At 45.2% G+C, this 24709-nt stretch overlaps 1 protein-coding gene across 4 annotated transcripts in view; it reads right to left on the bottom strand.

Moving 5' to 3' along the window:
- Nucleotides 1-682: 682 nt before the first annotated feature.
- The window catches only part of HKDC1 (hexokinase domain containing 1), a 44791-nt gene continuing 20764 nt past the window's right edge, over nucleotides 683-24709 (bottom strand). For 3 of the 4 annotated variants that reach the window (XM_027130058.1, XM_027130056.1, XM_027130055.1), the window contains exons 8-19: nucleotides 22855-23038; nucleotides 20010-20165; nucleotides 18449-18682; nucleotides 17077-17381; nucleotides 15347-15492; nucleotides 15134-15253; nucleotides 8772-8867; nucleotides 8496-8595; nucleotides 6922-7105; nucleotides 4819-4974; nucleotides 4077-4310; nucleotides 694-1626 (exon numbers count right to left, since the gene is read on the bottom strand). In XM_027130058.1, the coding sequence (XP_026985859.1) occupies nucleotides 1479-1626; nucleotides 4077-4310; nucleotides 4819-4974; nucleotides 6922-7105; nucleotides 8496-8595; nucleotides 8772-8867; nucleotides 15134-15253; nucleotides 15347-15492; nucleotides 17077-17381; nucleotides 18449-18682; nucleotides 20010-20165; nucleotides 22855-23038 (2063 nt within the window). In that variant the 3' untranslated portion in view covers nucleotides 694-1478. Of the gene's footprint in view, nucleotides 1627-4076; nucleotides 4311-4818; nucleotides 4975-6921; nucleotides 7106-8495; nucleotides 8596-8771; nucleotides 8868-15133; nucleotides 15254-15346; nucleotides 15493-17076; nucleotides 17382-18448; nucleotides 18683-20009; nucleotides 20166-22854; nucleotides 23039-24709 lie in introns of all 4 variants that reach the window. The other variant, XM_027130059.1, reaches the window with a different exon arrangement.

A 24709-nucleotide genomic window follows, 5' to 3' on the forward strand; every position in this document is an offset into this window, starting at 1 on the left:
GTTATGGGTGGTTCAGATAAAGGGCAGAGAGGTGTGGGGTAGGTGATGAAATGAAGAGAAAGAGAGAGAGGATGTCCACTGGGAAAATGGTCAGGAACAGGCCAATTCCTCTTAGTCCTGGAGGGTAGAATGGAGACTGATGGGGCATGTGGGAGGGGCCAAGTTCCAGAGAGGCATAGGTTTGGAGGGTGAAAGGACTTCTGGTCAACTCCAGCTGTTCAAAAGCGACAGCTGGGCTTCCCTGGCGGCGCAGTGGTTGAGAGTCCACCTGCCGATGCAGGGGACATGGGTTCATGCCCTGGTCCGGGAAGATCCCACATGCCGTGGAGCGGCTGGGCCCGTGAGCCATGGCCGCTGAGCCTGCGCGTCCGGAGCCTGTGCTCCGCAGCGGGAGAGACCACAACAGTGAGAGGCCCGCGTACCGCAAAAAAAAAAAAAAAAAAAAAAAAAAAGCAATAGCTGTAGAATCATGTGGTAAATGCCCAACCAGTATTCATTTAAATGAAATTCGGATAATCTGTCAAAGTTATTATAGAAGATATTCCATATATTTTTCCCCTGTTGGTAAGAAGTTTGAACTAGAGAGATGCTGTCAGCAACTTCTGACTCTATGGGTCCCTCATTCCACCAACAGAGCGTGAAGTGACCAAGCAAGCCTCCCAGATGAAATATTAAAACCTCATGCAAAGATTCTTGGGAAATCAAATATTTTTATTCATTTACTGGATTTCATATACCTAACAGTCCTTAAAACAATTATCAGCAGTGACAAAAACCACATGTAAAATGATAACAGGTGCCCCAAACAGCACCCTCCCCATCACACACGTTTACTGAGAAACAAAATCCTACAGGGTGCTGATATAACTCACTTTAAGCATGACAAGTTTCCTACAGGGCTCCCTGGCAATCAACGCTTCTTCATCCTGGGGCCGAATACTCCAAAGTTTTTGTTCTCTCTTCACGCTTGAAGTCAACATGACAAGTTAATGACAAGTTAGATTCGATCTCCAGTTGATTAAGCCCCAATCCCTCTCAAATGTGCATCCACAAGTAGATGGCTCAATCTATTACAAGCAATGGCTGAAGCATCCCAGTGGGGAATTCAGCCAGCCAGGCCACATGGGCAGATCGTGTATTTGTTTCTGAGCCCAGCAGCCACAGGACCCAAAGCCATAGGGAACTAACAGCTCAGGTCTCAACTGAAAGACTTGCTGAAAGGGGATCTCTTGGGCCCAATGCTTTGATTTTATAAGTTGGCCCATCTTTGGTCCAAACACGCCAAACAGAGATGTCATTTAATGCCCTTGAAAACCAGTAACAAAATGCTAAGAGTACCCAAGAACCTGGGGTTCTCTTTTGGCTATCCAGAAGGTGAAGTCAGCCAGAAGCTTGCCTGCTGGTCTCTGACCAACTCATCTGCCAGAGGAAAGGCTGGTCAGTATCCAAGGCACATGCGGCCCAACCCCAAGGGGTTCCTAGTTCTTCCTCCGTGCCTGCTGTAACCTCTTGGCCACAGCAGTGATCAGAGCTGCTCCCTTTCCACTCCCATCTTCTGACAACATGAATGTCACATCACATCGAGGAGCTAGTTCTTTCACAGTTTCCTGCAATATCCGAGAAAAGCTATAAGAAAGAAAAAGAGAAGCATCATCAGCACTTAGTTGTAGCGTGTATCAGTACTTCTTCCTTTTTATGAATAATATTCCATTGCATAGACGGAAAATAGATTGCTTATCCATTCATCAGTTGATGGTGAGAATGTAAATTGGTGCAGCCATTATGGAAAACAGTATGGAGGCTTCTCAAAAAATTAAAAATAGAACTACCATATGATCCACTAATTCCACTCCTGGGTGTTCATCCAAAGGAAACAAAAACACTAATTAGCAAAGATATATGCATTCCTATGTTCACGGCAGCATTATTTACAATAGCCAAGATATGGAAGCAACCCAAGTGCCCATCAATACGTGAATGGATAAAGAAGATATGGTACATATATACACAACGGAATATTACTCAGCCATAAAAAGAATGAAATCTTGCCATTTGCAAAAAAGATGGATGGACCTAGAGGGTATTATGCTAAGTGAAATAAGTCAGACAGAGAAAGGCAAATACTACATGATTTCATTTATATGTGAAATCTAAAAAACAAAACAAATGAACAAACAAAACAGAAACAGCGTTACAGATACAGAGAACAAACTACTGGTGATTGTCACAAGGGAGGGGACTAGAGGGTTGGGCAAAATAGATGAAGGGTATTAAGAGGCACCAACCTCCAGTTATAAAATAAGTAAGTCGGGGGATAATATACTGCATAGAGAACATAGTCAATAATATTGCTATAACTTTATACAGTGACAGATGGTTACTAGATGTTGTGGTGATCACATAAATGTCAAATAACTATGTTGTATACCTCAAACTAATATAATATTGCATGTCAACTATACTTCAATTAGAAACAAAAGATTTGGGAAGTTGCTCTCTTTACAATCTTAAGTTTCACAATCCACTAGCATGGGATGTTTTTCCATTTATTTAGGTTTTCTTTATTTGAACAATGTTTTGTAGTTTTCAATGTACAAGCCTTACACTTCTTTTATTAAATTTACTACTAAGTATTTTATTCTTTTTGATGCTATTTTCTTAATTTCATTTTCAGATTATTCATTGTTAATGCACAGAAATGCAAATGATTTTTGTACACTGATCTTGCATCCTGAAACCTTGCTGAATTTGTTTCTCAGCTCCTTCCAATAGCTTTTTGTGGATTCCTTAGGATTTCTATATACAAAATCATGTCATCTGCAAAGACAGTTTTAGTTTTGCCTTTCCAATATAGATGTCTTTTATTTCTTTTTCTTGCCTAACTGCCTTGTGTAGACTCACCCTTGATTTTCTGCTTGAGGTCACACATTTTTGGTCTGGTTCCTATAAGCCTCTCCCTTGAATCAAAACTTGACTGAGAGGCAAAACCACACAACCATCTGGAGGCAGTGCTAGAAGCAGTACAATGTTGAACAGCAGTGGCAAGAGTGGACATCCTTGTCTTCATCCTAATTTTAAGGGAAAAGCATCCAGTGTCTCGCCCCTAAGTATGATGTCAGCTGTGGGTTTTTCATAGATGCTTTTACCAGATTAAAGCAGCTCCCTTATTCCTAGGTCATTGAGTGCTCTTATCATGAAAGGTGCTAGATTTTATCAACTGCTTTGTCTGCACCTATTGAAATGGTCATGTGGTTTCTGTCCCTTGGTCAGGTCTTGGTTCAAAGGAAGAGGCTTGTAGGAACCACACCAAAAATATGACCCCCAAGGGGAAAATGAAGAAAAGATATTAGTCAGTTATTCTGGATAATTAGTCAGCATCATAGGAAGGGCTAAGAATCAAGGATTACAGTAATAATATGCTCATGTATACATTTCAGCAGGATTGGAAATTTCTATAAGCTTTTATAAGCTTCATCCCCAAAACAAAATATAAAACATTAAATAAAAATAAAAGCTTTCACTGCCATCTTTTCGATGTGCCACGTAGTCTACAGACACTATTTGACTTAATTCTCCTGACAGCCTATGGGGTAGGTATGATTTTTGTCACCATTTTAGAGATAAAGAATTAGGGTCAAAGGGGGTAAGAAACTGGCCCTGGGCCCCCCAGCTTCTAAGTGGTGAAGCCAGGATTCAAACTCACTCTTAATCCTTCTGCCTCCTGACTCTGAGCTCACACTTGTCATATGCTCTGTACTGTGCAAAATAGTCAGTTCTCATTGCTCCCTGTGAGGTCAGGTGAGACTGTGTTAATAATAATCACTTGTATTTACTGAGCACTGTGTAGAGCACTTTTCATGTAGGAACTCACTCAACCCTGATGCAGGCCTAGGAGGCAGAGATTATTACTGCCTGCCTGTTACAGATGAGGAGCCTGGGGTTCAGAGAGGGTGGTGAACACCCCACATCACAGCACTAGGAAGCAGAGCCCCCAGGGCCTGCACTTTGTCTGTCAGATTCCCCAGGGTCCACACTCAGCCTCAGCAGCCCCACCCCTGCCTCTCTGGAGCACTTACTGCGGGTGCAGCTTGTACAGGGTGCCATCCACACCCACGGTGATCTTCAGGTGCTCAAACCCCTGGTCTTCCCTCCTCTTCTCCACGACGGCGGCCAGGCTGGCACCGTAGAGCTCGGCCGCCCGCCGGGACACAGCTCCGCACACCTCCTTCACCACGATGCTGTCCTCACACGTGCTGTCCAGGCCAAGCTGCTGCAGGATCTTCCTGACCTGGAGGAGGGCCAGCCGATCGCTGCAGGCAAGCAGAGCAGGACGTCAGGACCTATTCCTGGGGTCCTAGAACCCGCTCCGCGGGGCTCACAGGCCCCCATCCCTAGATGCTCAAGCGGGAGGGAGAAGAAAATGATCCAAGCAATCGTAAGATTGGAGCAGGATGCCTTAGAAGCTGAGACTCAAGAAGGTCTGCCACCCCCAGGAAGTCCCATCATCTTTAAAGAATAAAGTGTGAGCACATCATCTTTTCAGGATCAAAAGAGGATCATTTTTTAGCCTAAGTTAACTCCTGTGTAACCATTTAGGAACCTCGGGGCCCAGACAGGCTGCTGGACCCTCAGCTGGGTGCTGTGGTCCTCATACAGCTGGAGAGAGAGAGCAACCCCAGGAGGCAACCCTATGCCCAGCCAGGCCCTTATTCTTTTTATTTTTAAATTTCAAATCTGCCGGAACCTGGTGTGACAGCGGCACATCCAACATAGGGCCTGTCACATCAAGCCAAGCAGGTGAAATTGATCACGAGTCACCTTTCAATCTGAGACAAGAACTTGGTTTCAAAGATGCCCCTGGTCCGGAGACGCTCTGAAATCTGCCCTCTGAAGAGAAGACCCTGCTTGGTCAAGTCAATCAGGATCTGCCGCACAATCTCCCCCAGGTACATCCCACTGGTCATTTTCTCGTATCTGTTTAGAGAAGAGGGATAAGGTTGGCGAGAGCAGGAAAATCAGTGCTGGTGAGTGGTGTGATCCGAAAGGATCACAAGTCAGAGTGTGGAAGGCATGCCATTGGCATCCACCAGCTGCCTGGGTTGCAGTGGGTCAGAGTGGGCAGCAGGCCCAGAGAAGTGCATGCAGGAGACAGTATGATGTGGGAAGACCAGGCTTTGGAGCCATATTGAGCAAGAACTAGGTCCCAGCTCTGCCACACATTAGTTGCATGACCTGAGCAAGCACTTTAAACCATCATCTATAAAACAGGGAGCAAAACCCTGACCCCACAAGACTGTTGGGAGGCAACCGTCTGGTGCACAGTAGACACTAAGCTAAAGTGAGTCCCTTTCCTGGCCCCAAAGCTAGTTCTCCTTGGCTTTGTATTTGAAGAAATCTGTTCCACTAGAGCTTTTGCTCCATGAGATAACACATTTAAACTGTATGCACACACCAAGGGTGGTCCAAAATGTTAGCTCCCTTCCCTCTTTCTATCAGGCTGTGAGCTCCAAGGCGGAAGGTGCAAGAGAAAAAGGAGCTTTGCAATCGACAGGCACTGATCAGGCACGCTGCCCAGGTATGTGTGACAGTATTAGTAACAATGATGCAGAGCTGGACTGCCACTGCCTGCAGGGTCACATGGAAATCTGAGTGTGCCTGAGACTTACGTGCTGGACTTGTGTTCTCTTAACTGCTCAGGACCTCATCCGTCTAAAGAACTGACACTTAGACAAATAATGGTGACAGCAGGTGAATTCAAGTATATTACCCCCTTAAACTCTCACTCCAAAACCGTGAGCTTCCAGTGGATTCAGACATAAAACTTGGATGCCCCAACTTGGGATTTAGAGGTAAGGCCCTTTGTTAAGGTCCCTTGTGTTTTGGTCCCTGGTTCAGCTGGGCTGACCACAATTCACCTGCCTCCCACCTACAAAGACTAGTGCCAAAGGAAGGTGAGGGACCACCAGGGCTGGTCTTGGTCTTGTCGAGCCTCTTCCTATTGAGTTTTCTCAGTTCAACAGTCAGTGAGGCACCTGTGGCCCAGACATCCCATTACATTTCCTATCTGCTCAAACTTTCCACTTGGGTATCATCCATCAGGATAAATGTATATTTTCATCTTATATTATATAGTAAGACACTGGGTTTAGTTGTGACAAAGACCATATGGCCTGACAGTAAAACATTTACTATCTGGTCCTCTACAGAAAAAGATTGCCGATCCCTGTCGTAATGGATGGGCTCAGGCTAATGATCAATCCACCACACGCTAGCTCTATCCCTGTCTACCCCTTTCTCTCCTATTCAAGAAGGTATGTGAGAATGCAAGTGAACATGTACTCTGTTTTGTGTTTTTTTTAAACCATCATTATTTTCAGTATTTTTAGTATGGTTATCAATTGCAATACACCTCACAAAGTGACTGTGACCCATGCTGGGACACAACGTCACGGCTGAGAACCAGGACTCCCACCCATCACCTGCAGCCACTTCCCCACCCCCAGAATAACAGAGATCACCACCCTGGCAGCCTGCTCTTGAAAGACTAAGGATGTTGACTTCTAAACTGGACCTACTAGAAGCCCATCTTGAGAGGGCCCAGTAAGTCACCATGTCCCACCTCTGGGACACCCAGTCCACAGTGAATGGACTTTTTGACAACCTCTGCCTCACTTCCAAAGCCACCACTAGACCTTATGGTACATTGTGGTAATTAGAAAGAGGCTCACCTTCTTTCTCTTTGTTGGAAACTTGTCATAACTTTATGCTTTCGTTCAAATAAGACATTTCACTAACATCTGATGGAGAGTTGTCATAAATACACAAACTATGGTGTCTGTAACATGAAAATGGCGCCCCCTTAGATCTGCTGAAGTCGCACACTGCACAACCTGCATAAATGCACACATCTGCCCTCCTCACCTCTGTTTGCCAGGATTCAAGGACCCCTCGTCCACCTCCTTGTCGTACTGGGTCCGGATGTCATCTAGGCAGCCATTATCTCCAAATCCTCCCCACTCTGTGTTTATGCACATCTTCCCTTCATCCCCTTCCACCAGTTCAATGTTCCTCATCTCCTCCATGTAGCACATGTTGCTGCCTGTTCCTAAAAGGTCAAGATAGGACTTTAGTCTTCAAAAGACACCACTACGTCTTAAAGAGCCAGCAGGGTACAGTAGATAGGAATTTAGGTTTGGAGTCAGATACAACTGGGTGTGGACTCTAGCTTTACACTCATAGCTGGGTGACCCTAGACAAGCATCTCATCTTTCAGAGAGCCAATTACTTCATCTGTAAAAAGGAAATAATACCTGCTTTATAGATTTGTTATAAAGAAAAAAAAATGAGACGATGTTCGTAAGTTTCCTCCACATAGAATTGGTACCTGTGATATCATTATCCTCTTCCTCCTTCTCCTCATGATTATTGATAAGCCACAGGCACACCAAGTAAGCTCCAAGCAGTCACAGAATTAGCAGTCAGAGCTGGAAGGGACCATGAGGAATACCTGGTCTTGGATAAGTAGACACCTGGCATCTGAAAGCCACCCTCTTCTCCTTTGTCCATGACCTGGTCTCAGAACTATTCTCAACACAACAGTCCAGGCAACTATTATCATCAATCAAACAAATCTTACCTCTTTGTCCTCCTAGATCTAGCCCATCCCTTCCCACAGATGAGGAAACTCAAGTCCAGACAGAATAAGCAACCTGCCCAAGGTCACAAAGTAGGTAAGTGTTGGAGTGAGATGAAACCTCTTAGTTGGCATTGAAGACATCTCAATATATCCCCATCTCCTGTTCTATGTACTACTTAAACGCAGGAAGCCCAGACAACCAGCTGGAACAACTTTCCCAGATTCTGTGATTACTTAACCCGTGCCTGTCACTGAGAATGCCCATCACCCCTGTCTCCACCTGTTCAAATACCACCTGTCCCCTCACCTGTTAGAGTATCCCCCTGGAATCGACCCTTGCACTTAAACACTGCCAGACTTTTCCAAAAGACCCTTAAAAGGCCTATATCATACCTCAGGCCACTCCCTTCTTCTCTCCTAGGTTTCTTTCCAACTCTTCTCCATCCTGTGCATCCTGACAGCCAGAAGAGGTCAGAGAACAGAGGAGGTGCACGTTGGAGCCAACATGAAAATCTAGCTCCCTCAGCCCCGTGCCAACCTGATCCAACTGGGGTCTCCTTCCTCCCAGAATAATCTGCCCCAAGGCACTAATTTGAAAGTCCCCTCTTTCTACATTTTTCTCCTTCCTCAACAGAAAAGAAAACCTTGGCTTAGGACCCTTAGGGAAAAAGATGTTAAGCAAAGACTTGAGAATTAGGAGACCTGGAATCCCAACCTTAACTCTGTCTCTACTTTGGAGAAAGCTGGCTTCAGAACCTCTATGTAATGGAACAATGGCCCCCTGCCCTTCACTATGTTAAAAGGGAACCTCTAAAAGATCAGATGGGAGTAGGCCAATAGGACATGCCTGATCACTTACCTGCAATCAGGCCAACCTCACAATTACGATCTTCATAGCCACAGGTCATCATGGTCCCCACTGTGTCATTCACAACTGCGACTATGTCCAGGTCAAACTCCTGCAAAGGAAGCAGCTCTACTATAAGTAGGATGTGCAAGCCAAACAGCCTCAGGAGGGGCACATCAGCCTGATGTGGGCAGAGGCCAGAGTCACAGGGCTGGGTATAGGATGGCAGAGCAGAGGGGCCTCGGGGAAGGGGCAAGGTCAGGCATGAGCCTTAACACCATAACGTACATTTCTCCTCTTGATGGCTTCCCTGAGCATGTCCACCACATCTTCCCCTTCACAGTCAGTAGCCTTGAAGCCTTTGGTCCACTCAATGAGTGTTCCCTGTAAGAAAGGAGGGCAAATTCATTTGCGCAATAGTTTGCTGGGACCACTACACAATCTCAGCATCAAATAGACGCAAGACACTATAGCTGACGGGTAGTCAAATGCTTTTGACTGTGCTTCCATCTGTAGCCCTAACACTGGGCCCAGAGGTGCCACAGAGCGTGATGCTCAGACAAGGTCTACTGCTGAGGAATAATTGCAGCAATTCATATTTATCAAGGGTCAACGCATGTTCCCTGGCCATGACTGCACAGAACAAAGGCCAGTTCTAATTTACCCAATCAATCACATCTTTGTGATAAAGCTGCAAAATGTTAATCAAAGCATTGTTTCACAGGAAAAACTAGAGGCATCCTGTCATTCCAACAATATGGATCTATCATCTTGTACATCAATATAGGAAATGCTCTACAACCATAAAAACATAATGCTTTAAGAGACGTTAGATGTTAGAGAAAGATGCTCACCATACACTGTTAAGTGAACTCACATTAAACAAATATAGATGGTGAATTATTCTATTATTATTTTAAAACTCACACACACTCAAATCTGGAAAAAGGCCTGGAACAATGCACACACCAGGGGGTTGACAGTGGTTCCCTCTGTGTACAAGATTACTGGTACCTTTTAGTCTCTCCTTTTTGTTTGCCTATATTTTCTAATTTTCCTAAAATTAGCCTGTATAATTTTTATAATACCGAGAAAAAGTATTTCTAATTTTTTTTTGAATTTTATTTTTTTAATACAGCAGGTTCTTATTAGTTAGCTATTTTATACATATTAGTGTATATATCAATCCCAATGTCCCAGTTCATCCCCCTCCACCACTTCCTCTCCTTGGTGTCCATACATTTGTTATCTACATCTGTGTCTCTATTTCTGCCTTGCAAACCAGTTCATTCTAGATTCCATATATATGCGTTAATGTACGATACTTGTTTTTCTCTTTCTACTTACTTCACTCTGTATGACAGTCTCCAGGTCTATCCACATCTCTGCAAATGACCCAATTTAATTCTTTTTTATGGCTGAATAATATTCCATTGTATATATGTACCACACCTAAGTCTCTCTTTTGGGAACTAGTGGTTACCAGAAGGGTGAGGAGTGAGGAGAGGGGCAAAATAGGTGAAAGGGATTAAGAGGTATAAACTACTAGGTATAAAATAAATAAGTTACAAGGATGTAATGTACAGCACAGAGAATATAGTCAATATTTTGTAATAACCTTGTATGGAGTATAAGCTATAAAAATATTAAATTACTATGTTTATACCTGAAACTAATATAATATTGTAAATCAACTCTACTTCAATTTTTAAGTCTCTCTTTTTTCTCCCCAGCCATCAATGGCTTTGCTCCCAGCTGTCCACTGGTCTCCCCTCCTTCTTAGCTGTGTCTTCATGAACCTGTCAGAACTGCTGGGAGAGAGGCCTGAAGGCCCAGTGTCCTGAGTCAGGAGGTGCACCTGTGCCCTGGATCATTCAGGACCATGGACAGCTGCACACAGCTTCCTCCTTCCCATGTGTATTAATTTTTTTTTCAATATCTTTATTGGAGTATAATTGCTCTACAATGGTACATTAGCTTCTGCTATATAACAAAGTGAATCAGCTATATATATATACATATATCCCCATACCCCCTCTCTCTTGCATCTCCCTCCTACCCTACCTATCCCACCCCTCTAGGTGGTCACAAAGCACCAAGCTGATCTCCCTGTGCTATGCAGCTTCTTCCCACCAGCCATCCGTTCTACATCTAGTAGTATACATATGTCCATGCCACTTTCTCACCTCGTCCCAGCCCATCCCTCCCCCTCCCCGTGTCCTCAAGTCCACTCTCCACATCCACATCTTTATTACTGTCTTGCCCTTAGGTTCTTCAGAAATTTTTTTTTTTAAGACTCCATATATATGTGTTAGCATACAGTATTTGTTTTTCTCTGTCCGACTGACTTCACTCTGTATGACAGACTCTAGGTCCATCCACCTCACTACAAATAACTCAACTTTGTTTCTTTTTATGGCTGAGTAATATTCCATTGTATATATGTGCCACATCTTCTTTATACATTCATCTGTAGATGGACACTTAGGTTGCTTCCATGTCCTGGCTACTGTAAATAGTGCTGCAATGAACACTGTGGTACATGACTCTTTCTGAATTATAGTTTTCTCAGGGTATATGCCCAGTAGTGGGATTGCTGGGTCACATGGTAGTTCTATTTCTAGTTGTTGTTGTTTTTCTTAATTTTTATTCGGGCATAATTGCTTCACAATGGTGTGTTAGTTTCTGCTTTATAACAAAGTGAATCAGCTATATGTATATATATATCCCCATATTTCCTCCCTCTTGCGTCTCCCTCCCATCCTCCCTATCCCACCCCCCTAGGTGGTCACAAAGCACCCAGCTGATCACCCTGTGCTATGCAGCTGCTTCCCACTAGCTATCTATTTTACATTTGGTAGTGTATATATGCCCATGCCACTCTCACTTCATCCCAGCTTACCCTTCCCCCTCCCCATGTCCTCAAGTCCATACTCTATGTCTGCGTCTTTATTCCTGTCCTGCCCCTAGGTTCTTCAAAACCACTTTTTTTTTTTTTTTTAGATTCCATATATATGAGTTAGCATACGGTGTTTGTTTTTCTCTGTCTTACTTCACTCTGTATGACTTCACTTCTTATGGCTGGGTAATATTCCATTGTATATATGTGCCACACCTTCTTTATCCATTCATCTGTCGATGGTCACGTAGGTTGCTTCCATGTCCTGGCTATTGTAAATGGTGCTGCAATGAACATCGTGGTACATGACTCTTTCTGAATTACGGTTTTCTCAGGGTATACGCCCAGTAGTGGGATTGCTTGGTCATATGGTAGTTCTGTTTCTACTTTTTTAAGAAACCTCCATACCGTTCTCCATAGTGGCTGTATCAATTTACATTCCCACCAACAGTGCAAGAGGGTTCCCTTTTCTCCACACCCTCTCCAGCATTTATTGTTTGTAGATGTTTTGATGATGGCCATTCTGACTGGTGTGAGGTGATATCTCATTGTAGTTTTGATTTGCATTTCTCTAATGATTAGTGATGTTGAGCATCCTTTCATGTGTTTGTTGGCAATCTGTGTATCTTCTTTGGAGAAATGTCTGTTAAGGTCTTCTGCCCATTTCTGGATTGGGTTGTGTTTTTAATATTGAGCTGCCTGAGCTGCTTATAAATTTGAAAGATTAATCCTTTGTCAGTTGCTTCATGGGCAAATATTTTCTCTCATTCTGAGTGTTGTCTTTTCATCTTGTTTATGGTTTCCTTTGCTGTCTAAAAGCTTTTAAGTTTCATTAGGTCCCATTTGTTTATTTTTGTTTTCATTTCCCTTTCTCTAGGAGGTGGGTCAAAAAGGATCTTGCTGTGATTTATGTCACAGAGTGTTCTGCCTATGTTTTCCTCTAAGAGTTTGACAGCATCTGGCCTTACATTTAGGTCTTTAATCCATTTTGAGTTTATTTTTGTGTATGGTGTTAGGAAGTGTTCTAATTTCATTCTTTTACATGTAGCTGCCCAGTTTTCCCAGCACCACTTATTGAAGAGGCTGTCTTTTCTCCATTGTATATTCTTGCCTCCTTTATCAAAGATAAGGTGACCATATGTGTGTGGGTTTATCTCTGGGCTTTCTATCCATTCCATTGATCTATATTTCTGTTTTTGTGCCAGTATCATACTGTCTTGATCACTTTAGCTTTGTAGTATAGTCTGAAGTCAGGGAGCCTGATTCCTCCAGCTCTGTTTTTCTTTCTCAAGATTGCTTTGGCTATTCGGGGTCTTTTGTGTTTCCTTACAAATTGTGAACGTTTTTGTTCTAGTTCTGTGAAAAATGCCATTGGTAGTTTGATAGGGAATGCACTGAATCTGCAGATTGCTTTGGGCAGTATAGTCATTTTCACAATGTTGATTCTTCCAATCCAAGAACATGGTATATCTCTCCATCTGTTTGTATCATCTTTTTTTTTTTTTTTTTTGCGGTACATGGGCCTCTCACTGTTGTGGCATCTCCCGCTGCAGAGCACAGGCTCCGGACGCGCGGGCTCAGCAGCCACAGCCCATGGGCCTAGCCGCTCCACAGCATGTGGGATCTTCCAGGACCGGGGCACGAACCCGTGTCCCCTGCATCGGCAGGCGGACTCCCAACCACTGCACCACCAGGGAAGCCCCTGTTTGTATCATCTTTAATTTCTTTCATCAGTGTCTTATAGTTTTCTGCATACAGGTCTTTTGTCTCCTTAGGTAGGTTTATTCCTAGGTATTTGATTCTTTTTGTTGCAATGGTAAATGGAAGTGTTTCCTTAATTTCTCTTTCAGATTTTTCATCATTAGTGTATAGGAATGCAAGAGATTTCTGTGCATTATTTTGTATCCTGCTACTTTACCAAATTCATTGATTAGCTCTAGTAGTTTTCTGGTAGCATCTTTAGGATTCTCTATGTATAGTATCATGTCATCTGCAGACAGTGACAGCTTTACTTCTTTTCTGATTTGGATTCCTTTTATTTCTTTTTCTTCTCTGATTGCTGTGGCTAAAACTTCCAAAACTATGTTGAATAACAGTGGTGACAGTGGGCAACCTTGGCTTGTTCCTAATCTTAGTGGAAATGGTTTCAATTTTTCACCACTGAGAACAATGTTTGCTGTGGGTTTGTCATATGTGGCCTTTATTATGTTGAGGTAAGATCCCTCTATGCCTACTTTCTGGAGAGTTTTTATCATAAATGGGTGTTGAATTTTGTCAAAAGTTTTTTCTGGGCTTCCCTGGTGGCGCAGTGGTTGAGAGTCCGCCTGCTGATGCAGGGGACATGGGTTCGTGCCCCGGTCCGGGAAGATCCCACATGCCGTGGAGCGGCTGGGCCCATAAGCCATGGCCACTGAGCCTGCACGTCCGGAGCCTGTGCTCCGCAACGGGAGAGGCCACAACAGTGAGAGGCCCGCGTACCGCAAAAAAAAAAAAAAAATAGTGTGTATACATACAATAAAATATCACTCAGCTTTAAAAAGGAAGGAAATTCTACGTGGATGAGCCTTGAGAACATTATGCTAAGTGAAATAAGCCAGTCACAAAATAACAAATACTGTTATGATTCTACTTATATGAGGTACCTAGAACAGTCAAATTTATAGAGACAGAGAGTAAAATAAAGGTTACCAGGGGCTGGGAGAGAGGCAAGTGAGGAGTTATTGTTTAATGGGTATAGAGTTTCAGTTTGAGAAGATGAAAGAGTTCGAAAGATGGGTAGTGGTGACAGTTTCATAACAATGTGAGTGTACTTAACGCCACAGTACACTTGTACTTTTTAAGTGTACCAGTGTACACTTAAACACAGTCAAAGTGGTAAATGTTATATCTATTTTACCACAATAAGAAATGGTAAAATAAACAAAGCAAAACTAGTGTGTACATCATGGGGACATTGACTGGATTAGACAAAATCTTAACAAATCTTTGGTGTCATTCTTATTATTGTCATGAGCTCTCTGGCTGACTTGCTGTGCTGACCAGAGTTCTCTCTATAAATTGAGGAGTGGTGTTCTGCTTTTATGCCAGTCCTGTAAGTTTGGTTGACATAAGCCTATCAGAGAGCAAGAGAGAGTACTCTGTTCTCCATAAGCTGGTGAATGGTGCTTTTATCCAAGAATTCCAAGAAAAATCTTGTGATGTACATTTCTAAATTATTATGAATAATGTATTAAAATCATTATCTGGGATGTTCTTCAATGTCAACTAGGTAAGTGCCTATGTGATAAACTCCTGAAATTCTAATATCAGGAAAGAAATGCATTTCTTCTGAGGCACTGGTATGCTTTTGTTCATCAGACAAGAAAAACCCTACGACCTACTGCATTTCCCTGTTTACACAGGAAGACCCAGGTAATATTGTAGACTAAGAGTTATAACTGGCCTTAACTGGTCCTTACCTCTTCTTATCTCTCGATAATATGATTTGACCTCTCTTTTAACAGTAGCCTTATCCAAGTGTCCCTTTATTGTATAGTACACTAAATTATTTTGTAAACTTCAATCAAAGAAACAATAATAATGAAAAGGGGACACAGTAAATAGAAAAAACTTAAATGGTCCAAATTCTCGATCATGTCTCCCCAGCTGCCCTGAACCTGAGACCCCGAAATAAAATGAACAGTGACTCAGAGCTGTCTCGAGATTCCCCAGGTGTAGGAGGAAATGGACCCACCAGGCTGGGCCGTCTTACCTTGTCAATGCTCGCCTGCCTGCAGGGAAATGAGAATGTGAAGCCCAAAGGCAGCTGGGCTCCCTTGAGGCCCATGTAGTCCAGGAAGTCAGCGATGCACTGCACAATGTGGTCAAACAGCTGCAGGCAGAGAGCGGGAGTCATGCCAGGCCTGCACTGTACAGGGTGGCAGGCTGGCACCTCGGAGTGCGGATCCCCCTGCCCGGCACTTACCTCTTCGCCAGTGCCCTGCATGATCTCCAGGGGGATGGTGAAGATCTTGTTGTACATTCGCACTGACCTCCGTCCGCTTCTGATCTTCACCAGGAGGACCCGGAAGTTGGTTCCCCCGAGATCCAGGGCAAGGAACTTTCCTTTCTCTGTGGTGGAGAAAGTGGGGGCTGCATTCCACCAGCACGCACCGAGCAGGGCCTTGTGTGCAGGCATTGGGAGGAAGAGGTGATGCTGAAAGTGAGCAGATCCAGAGCCTGCCTGCCTGGGGCTCATGGGCCAAAGGGGTGTGGCGGTCACCAAGCACAGTGTCAGGGCACTGGGCAGGCACCCTGAGCCCATCTGAGGCCAGCCTGCTTTTCTTGCTGTCTGGTAAAGGCCACACATGATACTTATGCTCAGGGAGGCTCTGAGGGTGAATCCAGGCCAGGCTACCTGACTACAATGGACTCGGGAAGGTGCTTCCATCCTGTCATATGGCCTAGAGGAGCTGTTCATTCTGAGCATGAAATGATTCTTCTGTCCTGCTCGCCCCTTCCCTGGATTCTCACACCCCCACCTGACTAATAAGAAACTGTATTGAGTCTGACGTCCATCACCGTCCAGGGCCCCCCAGTGCAGTGCCTCTCGGTTCTCTGACATTGCAGAGCATGTCAGTCTGTTCTGTGTGATTCCTCACCTCTCTCCCTGCCTCATTCACTCTGTTCTAGCCACACTGGTCATTTTGCTGTTCCTTGAATTTGCCAACGACCTCACTCTCAGACAGTTCTCTTACCCCTGACGGTGGTCTATTTTTCTTCATAGCCCTGTCATTACATGGCATCACCTGGCGTTTATTTGTCTACTGTCTGCCAGCCCAACAGAACTTAGGCTCCATAAGGGTAGGGACTGTGTTTTCTTCACTGCTCTGTTACCATGCTTACAACAGAGCCTGACAAGTAGCAGGTGCTTAATGAAACTTTGAGGAATAAAGGCAAAAGGATAAAAGCTATGAAAGAATGAATAGTTGAATAGCGTCTTTTACTGCTCTTATTGTTTTCCCCCCAAGTAGACTCAAACGATACTGGCTCTAGAAAAGATCTTTGTTGTTGAGAGATTCCAAGTACAACTGTGTGACCTTGAGTATGTCACCTAACCTCTCTGAGTCTCAGTTTTGGCATCCATAAAATGGGAATCATTCTCTTTATATAACATACAGAGTAGGTGTGAGCACAAAATGAAATTAAACGTTCAAAAGCAAATTAAAGCCATGAAGCATTTTACAAAGGTCATTATATCTGGGTGAGACTCATGAGATTCAAAGAGGTGGAGTAACCTGTCTAAAGAACTGACCTCACTGTTTTGTGGCTACCGTCAGACGAGCACAGAGGACCAGGAGAAGGATCAAGTATCGGAAAAGTCAGGGGCAGAAAGTGAAGAGAGGGGAGAGGAAGAGAGCCAGAGAAGAGGGTGGAAGACAAGCCAGACACTCCAAGTGTCCAGATGGCAGCCCCTGGGAACAGCATGTGGGTCTTCACACACATGGAACCTAACTTAGGTAATCTTCACTGCCAGTGCCGTGGATCAGCCAAAGCAAACAGATTGAGCAGAGTACTAACCTTCTACCCCAACCCTCCTCCCTCCATTACAGCCATGAACCCAAGGCTCTTGAAACAAAAGACCTAACTGGATTTAAGGAGTGTTGATACGAGCTCTGGGTGGCCCATCAGAGAAGGGAGCTGTGCACGGCCCACCTGTGCCATCTGGCATCCCGCAGACGTAGGTGGGCAGCATCTTGACCGTGGCCAGCGGGTGGGTGTCCCTCTTCAGCCCGTACTCGAGCTCAACCCGCATCTTGTCCCGAATGCCCACAAGTTGCTCTCGGGTCAGCCGGAACAAAGCCAGCACCTTGTCAATCTGCTTCCGCTGGGCCTGCACGCGGGAGGCCACTGCGGTCACCATGGCGGCCCCCTTGGTGCTGCCACTCTCCGACAGGAGGAAGCGGACATCACAGTTCGGGACCAGTTTCCTCACCACCTTGTGCAGGCGTTTTGGGTATCTGGAGGTGGGGGGGGGATGGCAAAATATGTAAAAATCATCAAGGCCCGGGCCCAGCCAATAGGAACAGACACAGGTGTAGCAGAGGAACGGGCTCCCGGGGAGCCCTGCTGGGCCAAGGCTCACCCCTTCAGTTGCTGGATGGAGGGGGAAGATGGGGGTGACTAGGGGTAGGGACCAGGGCAGCTGGGACAGTGGAAGGGACACTTGGAAGGCTCAAAGAAGTGGTTATTTTATCACTAATATTGTAAGCAGTAGGGCATGTCCACACGTAATGTATTGGCTGAACATCATCTCTGCCCAAGGGGGAAGGGTCCTTTCCCTAGCTCTTCCCAGATGTACCCACCTGACTTCCAATAACACCTCTGTTAGTCAGAGGGACTTTTGTGCTCCCTCCTTCTGGGAAATTCTCATTTCCCTGTTTGTTTACTGTCTGCCAACCCAACAGAACTTAGGCTCCATAAGGGTAGGGACTGGGTTTTCTTCACTGCTCTGTTACCGAGCTTACAACAGAGCCTGACAAGTAGCAGGTGCTTAATGAAACTTTGAGGAATAAAGGCAAAAGGATAAAAGCGATGAAAGAATGAATAGTTGAATAGTGTCTTTTACTGCTGTTATTGTTTTCCCCCCAAGTAGACTCAAACGATACTGTCTTCCTACTGGTATCTTTCATGTGGACTTGGCAACCCCTGCCATCCTGATTTTTCCCCATTTTTAACTGGGTGTATCTTACTTTCCAATCCTACCACATAGCAAGTATTTAATAATAATAATAATGGATAGATAGATGAACAGATGGATAGACAGATGGATAAATACACGGCTTTGCTAGTCGGGCAATTGGTTTTAGCAGAATATTCCTTTAAGAATGATCCCCTAAAGCAACCCAGCCAGCTAGATGAATGTAATCTCTGAATTCACCCCTTCCCCTGTAATCTCAGAACCACAGAAGGCAGTTGGGTCCAGCAACCCAGAGAAGCAGCGTAGTTTAGAGACAAAACTGGACTCGGTTCCAAGCAGACAGACTGGACTCGTTTGCAGGGGGTGTGGCCGGCGGCCAGCACTCACTGGGGGTGGATCTTGTAGAGTGTGCCATCCATGCCCACCGTGGTCCGGAGCCGCACCAGCTTCTTGTTCTCCCGCAGGCGTGTTAGGATGGCTGCCAGGGCCGCTGCACAGAGATTGGCTGAGCGGAAGGAAACGATGGTGCAGACGTGCTGGACCGCGACGCAGTCGGCCTCCGAAGGCTCCAGGCCCAGATCCGTCAGGATCTCTCTTGTATTAGCCAGGCCTTCTTTATACCTAGCCAGGGGATAGGAATGAGAGGACCACACTTCTCCATCCCGTGGGAGTCCCCCTCAGAGAGCCAGCATTCCCACCTCCCAGGACTGTGAAAATAAACAGGCTGGCACATAGTCATGTGATAATAATGACGATTTCACCAGTGATCACGGCAGCCACTATTTATTGCACACTATGTGCCAGGTGCTTGTCTAAGGACTTGACATGTGTTAACTCAGCCCTCACAACAATCCTGGGGGGAGTACTGTCATTATCCTACTGCACAGAAGAGGGATCTGAGGCACAGACAGGGTAGGTAACCTGTCCACAGGCACAAAGCTGGTAAGTGCAAGGGGCAGGATTTGAACTCAGGCAGTTCGATTACAGAGCCCACCCCTTTAAGCATCCTGTGCTATACTGCCTTTGACAGAAACTCAGTCTCTGCCAAGCTCTGCATAAACACAGACTCTGGAAGTCAGATGTCACCCTGTTGAACTCAGAATCCAAGCTGATTGCAAAGCTCAGGGTAATGCCAGGGTTTCTAAGCCTGAGGAACAGGATCCTGGGTCGACTGGGGCCAGCCACCACCACCAGTCAGCTCCCCACTGCACACCTTTGTGTGAGCCCCCCAACCACCAAAGCCAAAGCCAAAGCCAGTCCCTGACAGCACCAGGTAGAGAAGGTTATTGCTACAGCAGGAATTCTTAACTTGGATTCCATGCTTGGGTTTTAACGGGTCCAAGGATGCCCTGATATTATAAGCAAAATGGCGTGCAAATGTGCATTTTGGGGGTAAAGGGTCCAGAACTTAAATCAGATTCTCAAAGGAGTCTTTGACCCTAAAAGAGTTATGTCACCGGGCTTCCCTGGTGGCGCAGTGGTTAAGAGTCCGCCTGCTGATGCAGAGGACACGGGTTTGTGCCCCGGTCCGGGAAGATCCCACATGCCGCGGAGCGGCTGGGCCCGTGAGCCGTGGCTGCTGGGCCTGCGCGTCCGGAGCCTGTGCTCCGCAACGGGAGAGGCCACAACAGTGAGAGGCCAGCACACCGCCAAAAAAAAAAAAAAAAAGTTACGTCACCACTTCAGTGAGGAAAAAGGTAACAAAACATGAGGAGGGTGCAGACCTCCGACAGCAGACTCCCTGGCTGCTGAAACCAACAAGAAGCCACATGTGAGGCATGGCAGGCATTGCTAATCCACCTGAAGCTGTGTCCAGGTATGAAATTGTCCTGTGAAGAAGGAAGATCTGGTTCCTTCTGTGCACCACCACCACAAGCACACCACTCCTTGGTTGCCCACCCTAACCCTCCACAGAGTCAAGGTGGAAGGGACCCTGCCAGCAGCTTACTTCTCCATGGCAGCCACGTGCCGTGTTTCAATCTTGCCCTTAATGTGGAGAGCGGAGGATTTCTCGCCGCCAAACAGGAGGCCTGCCTTGGCCATCTTCAGCAAGATGAGCCTGACGAGTTCACCTAAGTACAGGCCGCTGATCATCTTCTCAAACCTACAATTTGGTGAACAGATCAGTGGCAGCAATGCCTTTGGTTATGTAGCATCCTTTCCCAAAGCCCATGAGCCACAGCCCATGGTTTGGAGCACGAGTAGTGGAAGGGCCTCTTTACGGGTCAGGAGGCCTCAGTCCCTGTCCCAGCTTGGGGTACCCTTGGGAGCCCACTCATCCTCTCTGAGCTACATTCTTCTCACCTGTAAAAGGCAAGGACTAAACTAGAGGAAACCGAAGATTCTTTCCTGATCACAAAGTGCTTGATTCCAAAAATCTTTATCTCAAATCACCCTTGGCCACGGGGGTGCCATTCTCATATTAGGCATAAGGAATCTCAACTTCAGAGACTTCAGGTACTTTCCCAGGATCACCAACCACAGCACGACAAATCCAAATTTCAAAGGTTTCCAACTCCTACACATGTTTCTGCCCAAGAGAGAAACATGCTGTGTCTGTAAGATGGGCTTGGATAGCTCCAGAGAGGTTCTACAATAATATGGATGAAATATCCCACCAGGCTACCTACACCTGGACTCTCAGTCTGCATACAACAAGCAATTACTTATTGTTTCCCAAGTAAACTATTAAATATAATTTTTATTCTGCAAACATAAGATACAAAATCAAGGGCAACCTGTTTCCTAATCAACTTTATCTATTTCATATAAAGTCTTAGAACATTGCAGAAACAAGACAATCAAAAGAAATCCAGGTTGGGTTTGGGGGAGTGGAATTTATTTTAAGTGAAGTGGATAGGATGAGGATGATAAAGTCCCCAAAAGGGCACCACTTCCTTGGGCTGTGGCTGCTCTATGTCACCAGTGAAATGGGTGTGTGCTGGGGACCAGGTGCATCCAAAGCAGAAATTTGCCCCCCAGGTATGCACTTCTAGTGTTGAGTGGTTTCTAGGTGGTACTTAAAATATTTATTCACCAGGGCTTCTGGGGAAAATGGTTGATTTCAGGGCTGGGGCTGGGCAAGTGCATGGTGAGCCTAGAGCATCTTACTGTGCCAGAAAATAAGGAAGTACTTAAAGAGTGATGGAATCATGTCAAAAGGACACAGGGACTAGCTTGAAGGAGCTTCCACTGGCTAAATCTGAAAAGAATTTGAATATCAAAAGAAATATAATAGGAAGGAATTATAACCCATTAAATTAAAAAAGAATCCATATTAGTATAAGTAGATAAATGGAGGAGATAGGAAAGCTCTTACTTATAGTAGAATAACAACTAATAACCTACAGGGAATGATGGATCTAGAAATTCATCAACAGATGCTAAAACTAGAGAGTGAAAGTTTAATGAGAAACAGGATATTTACATAGTCTCAAGGTGTCTCTTCACCAGATACTCATTCATTATAGAGGGAATAATAATAACCTTATGGTGCAGAAACCTCTTTCATATCCCCTTAACCAAGTGATCTGAGTTAGCATCCCCAGTAACGGAACAAACAACATGTGCTTCCAGATCCGATGCCCAGGGGAGGACACACACCACTTGTGTGATAGTCCTGCCAAAAATACATCCCCTGAATCTAATCATGAGGAAACGTCAGACAACTCCAAGTTGAGGGACATTCTGTGAAATAAATGGCTTGCATGCTTGAAGATCATGAAAACCAAATAGATATTACAGAAGATTAAAGGAGGCTAAAGAGACACGCAGCAACATGTAATGTGTGATCCTGGACCTGGACCAGGACAATTTTTTTTTTATAAAGGACCTTAGTGGGGCAGCAGGTGAGTTTTGAATAAGATCTGTAAATGAGAGATTAGAACTGATTAAGTGTTAATTTCCTAATTTTGACAATTATACTTTAATTATATAAGAGAATGTAATTCTTTTCAGATAATACACTCTGAAGTATTTAGGGGTGAAGGGATATTATGTTTGCGATTTTAGTCTCAAATGTTCAGAAAAATAATTTTATATAGACATATGTGTATTTTATGTATATGTGTATTTTATGTGTCTGTGTATACACATATACACAGAGAGAGAATGTCACTATTAGGGAATTTGAGTGAAGGGGAATTTTATACTATTTTCACTACTTTTTTGTAAGTCTGAAATTATTTTTTAAAATTTTAAGCGTTTTTTCATTCAACACTTTCTTTTTAAACAAACACTTAATGAACTGCAATAATGTGTAAGACCCTATGTGTAGAAAGGAAAGGAAAATCACAGGTGTAGCCGCCTTCAGGGGGCTCAGCATACAGGCAGAGCTGAGGCAGACCCTGAACACTTACACCACAGGCGAGTGTGGGATGAGAGCAGAGAAAGGCTCGGCAAGACCTGAGACTGAGACGGACTCACACCAGGTGCTGCATGATTAGGCCTCGGAGAAGGAGGGGGCGGGGCAGAAGGGGAACACAAATGAGGAGTGTGTGCTTCCTCAGGCTGCACTGGTTTGTTCTGTGGCCACTCATCCAAATGCGCCAAGAAGGCAGGACACCTAGTTCACAGCCGTATCTCCCCTCCCTCTGGACTGAATTCGAATCACTCAATTTCCTTGGCTTTCACTGTCCTCATCTGTCCAGTGAAACTGAAATACAAGCCTTGATTCATAAACTCCCTGTGATGGATAATGAGTCCCAGCTAAGAAGCCTCCCAGGGATACAGCATACCCGAGTAAGTGGACATTTACTGGTGCCGATGCCCAGATTACAGCGCAGGGTACTCACAGCTGCTTCCCGGGGTTCAGAGAGCCGAGGTCCAGCTCCTGGTCGAACTCGGTGCGGATGTCCTCCAGGGCCCCGTCGTCCCCGAAGGCCCCCCACTCGGTGTTGATGCACATCCTCCCTTCGTCGCCTTCCACCAGCTCGATGTTGCTCATGTCCTCCATGTAGCACGCGTTGGTGCCAGTGCCTGGACGAGGGATCAGGGAGAAAACAGACGTGAGGGCTCCCAGCTAGACAAAGACAGAGGGGACTCTCAACTGCCCGAGTCCTCTGAACGCATCACAAAGTGCTTTTGATCCACTCCGGGGGCTGGTTCTCGCTGAGGGAAGCAGCTTTTGGCCAGCTGGGGAGTTCATGAGGAATAAAGCTGACATGCCAAGCCTACACTTGTCAGGGTGTTAATGGTTTGCTGTTATCAGTGGAGTCAATTGTGAAGAAGTCCCTGATGAATATGTATGAAAGCTGACAGTATATTTACTAAGAGGAGGATGAGTTAACCAAACTTCGTAAATATATTAAAAAAAAAAATCACCAACCCACAGTCATATTTTTAATCCTTTCCCTATGCTACTTAGCTTCTTCTCTATTTGATACTAAAAATATTCCTTACTCATAGCCTGCCACAAATTGTTCCTAGCATAAGCTACATCCTTATCTTTGACAGTGATGAGCTATCACATAAGAAAGCAACATGCCATTATTCAAACACAAACTCACTGCAAGGAAATACCTCAGACACTTGAGTAGTGGTGAGTGGCTGCAGATGGACACAATCTGCAGCCAGTAGGTTTGGGACCTATTGGGATAATAGAAATGTGCTAATCGGATTGTGGTGATGGTTACAAAACTCTATAAGTTCACTAAAAATCACTGAATTATACAACTAAATGAGAGGATTTTATGCCTCAGTAAAGCTTTTGTTTCTGTTTTTGGCCACATCGCGTGGCTTACGGGATCTTAGTTCCCCGACCAGGGATCAAACCCAGGTCCCCAGCAGTGGGAACACGGAGTCTTAACCACTGACTGCCAGGGAATTCCCCAATAAAGTTGTTTTAAAAAAATATTTTTTTTTAAAGTATCTTCCCCTGGCTGATACTCTGGTGTCAGAATTTTAAAGCCAACATGAGAAATAAGAGATGTAGAGAATCAGAGTGTAATAGAATATTTGGAAAACGCTTTTCTCAGAAAGGCACAGACACTGTTTAGGCATGGCACCCAGTTGGCAGGTTACCAGACACAGTCGCTAAGACGCACACAGTGGGCAGTAGCAGATGCCATGACAGACAAGCGCCAGGCCCACTCAGAGGTGTGGGGCTCCAGAAACAGGAAGTCAGATCAAGCCCCTCCGCTGTAGAGATCCTGCCCTTTGGGAAAGTCAGGCTGAGGAGAGTGAGTTGGAAATTAAGGAAAAGCAATTCAGAAAACTTCCCCCAATAGTGGTAAAGGAAAAGGGAAGCTGCAGGGATGTTTGAGAACAGCCTATAAACCCGGTCCATTTGGCCTTACTGTCCCCTGCACAGCCTTCTCATGGACCCCTCCAGGAGAGCCCCTCCCAGCTCAGGTGTTGGGACCACCCACCAGACACCCCCGCTGCACTGCGGCCTCCCTGGTCCAGGCCCACACGCAGCAACGAAGGCCCAACGCAGCCAAAACATAAATAAATTTATAATTAAAAAATAAATAAAAATGCACACCCCACTTATCCATCCGCCACCCAAAGTCCTCCCGTGCCCTGTCTCCCCTGGGGTAAAAGCCAAAGACCTTCCAGCGACTGTGCTCCTAGGCCACCTGCCCAGTCCTGTCCACTCTCTCACGTGAAAGGCCTTCTACCCTCAGCGTCACTCGCTTTGATTCAGCC

The sequence above is a fragment of the Aethalodelphis obliquidens genome, unplaced genomic scaffold (assembly GCF_003676395.1).
Source record: "Aethalodelphis obliquidens isolate GAN/ISIS:26980383/991018 unplaced genomic scaffold, ASM367639v1 scaffold37, whole genome shotgun sequence".
Taxonomy (NCBI): Eukaryota; Metazoa; Chordata; class Mammalia; order Artiodactyla; family Delphinidae; genus Aethalodelphis; species Aethalodelphis obliquidens.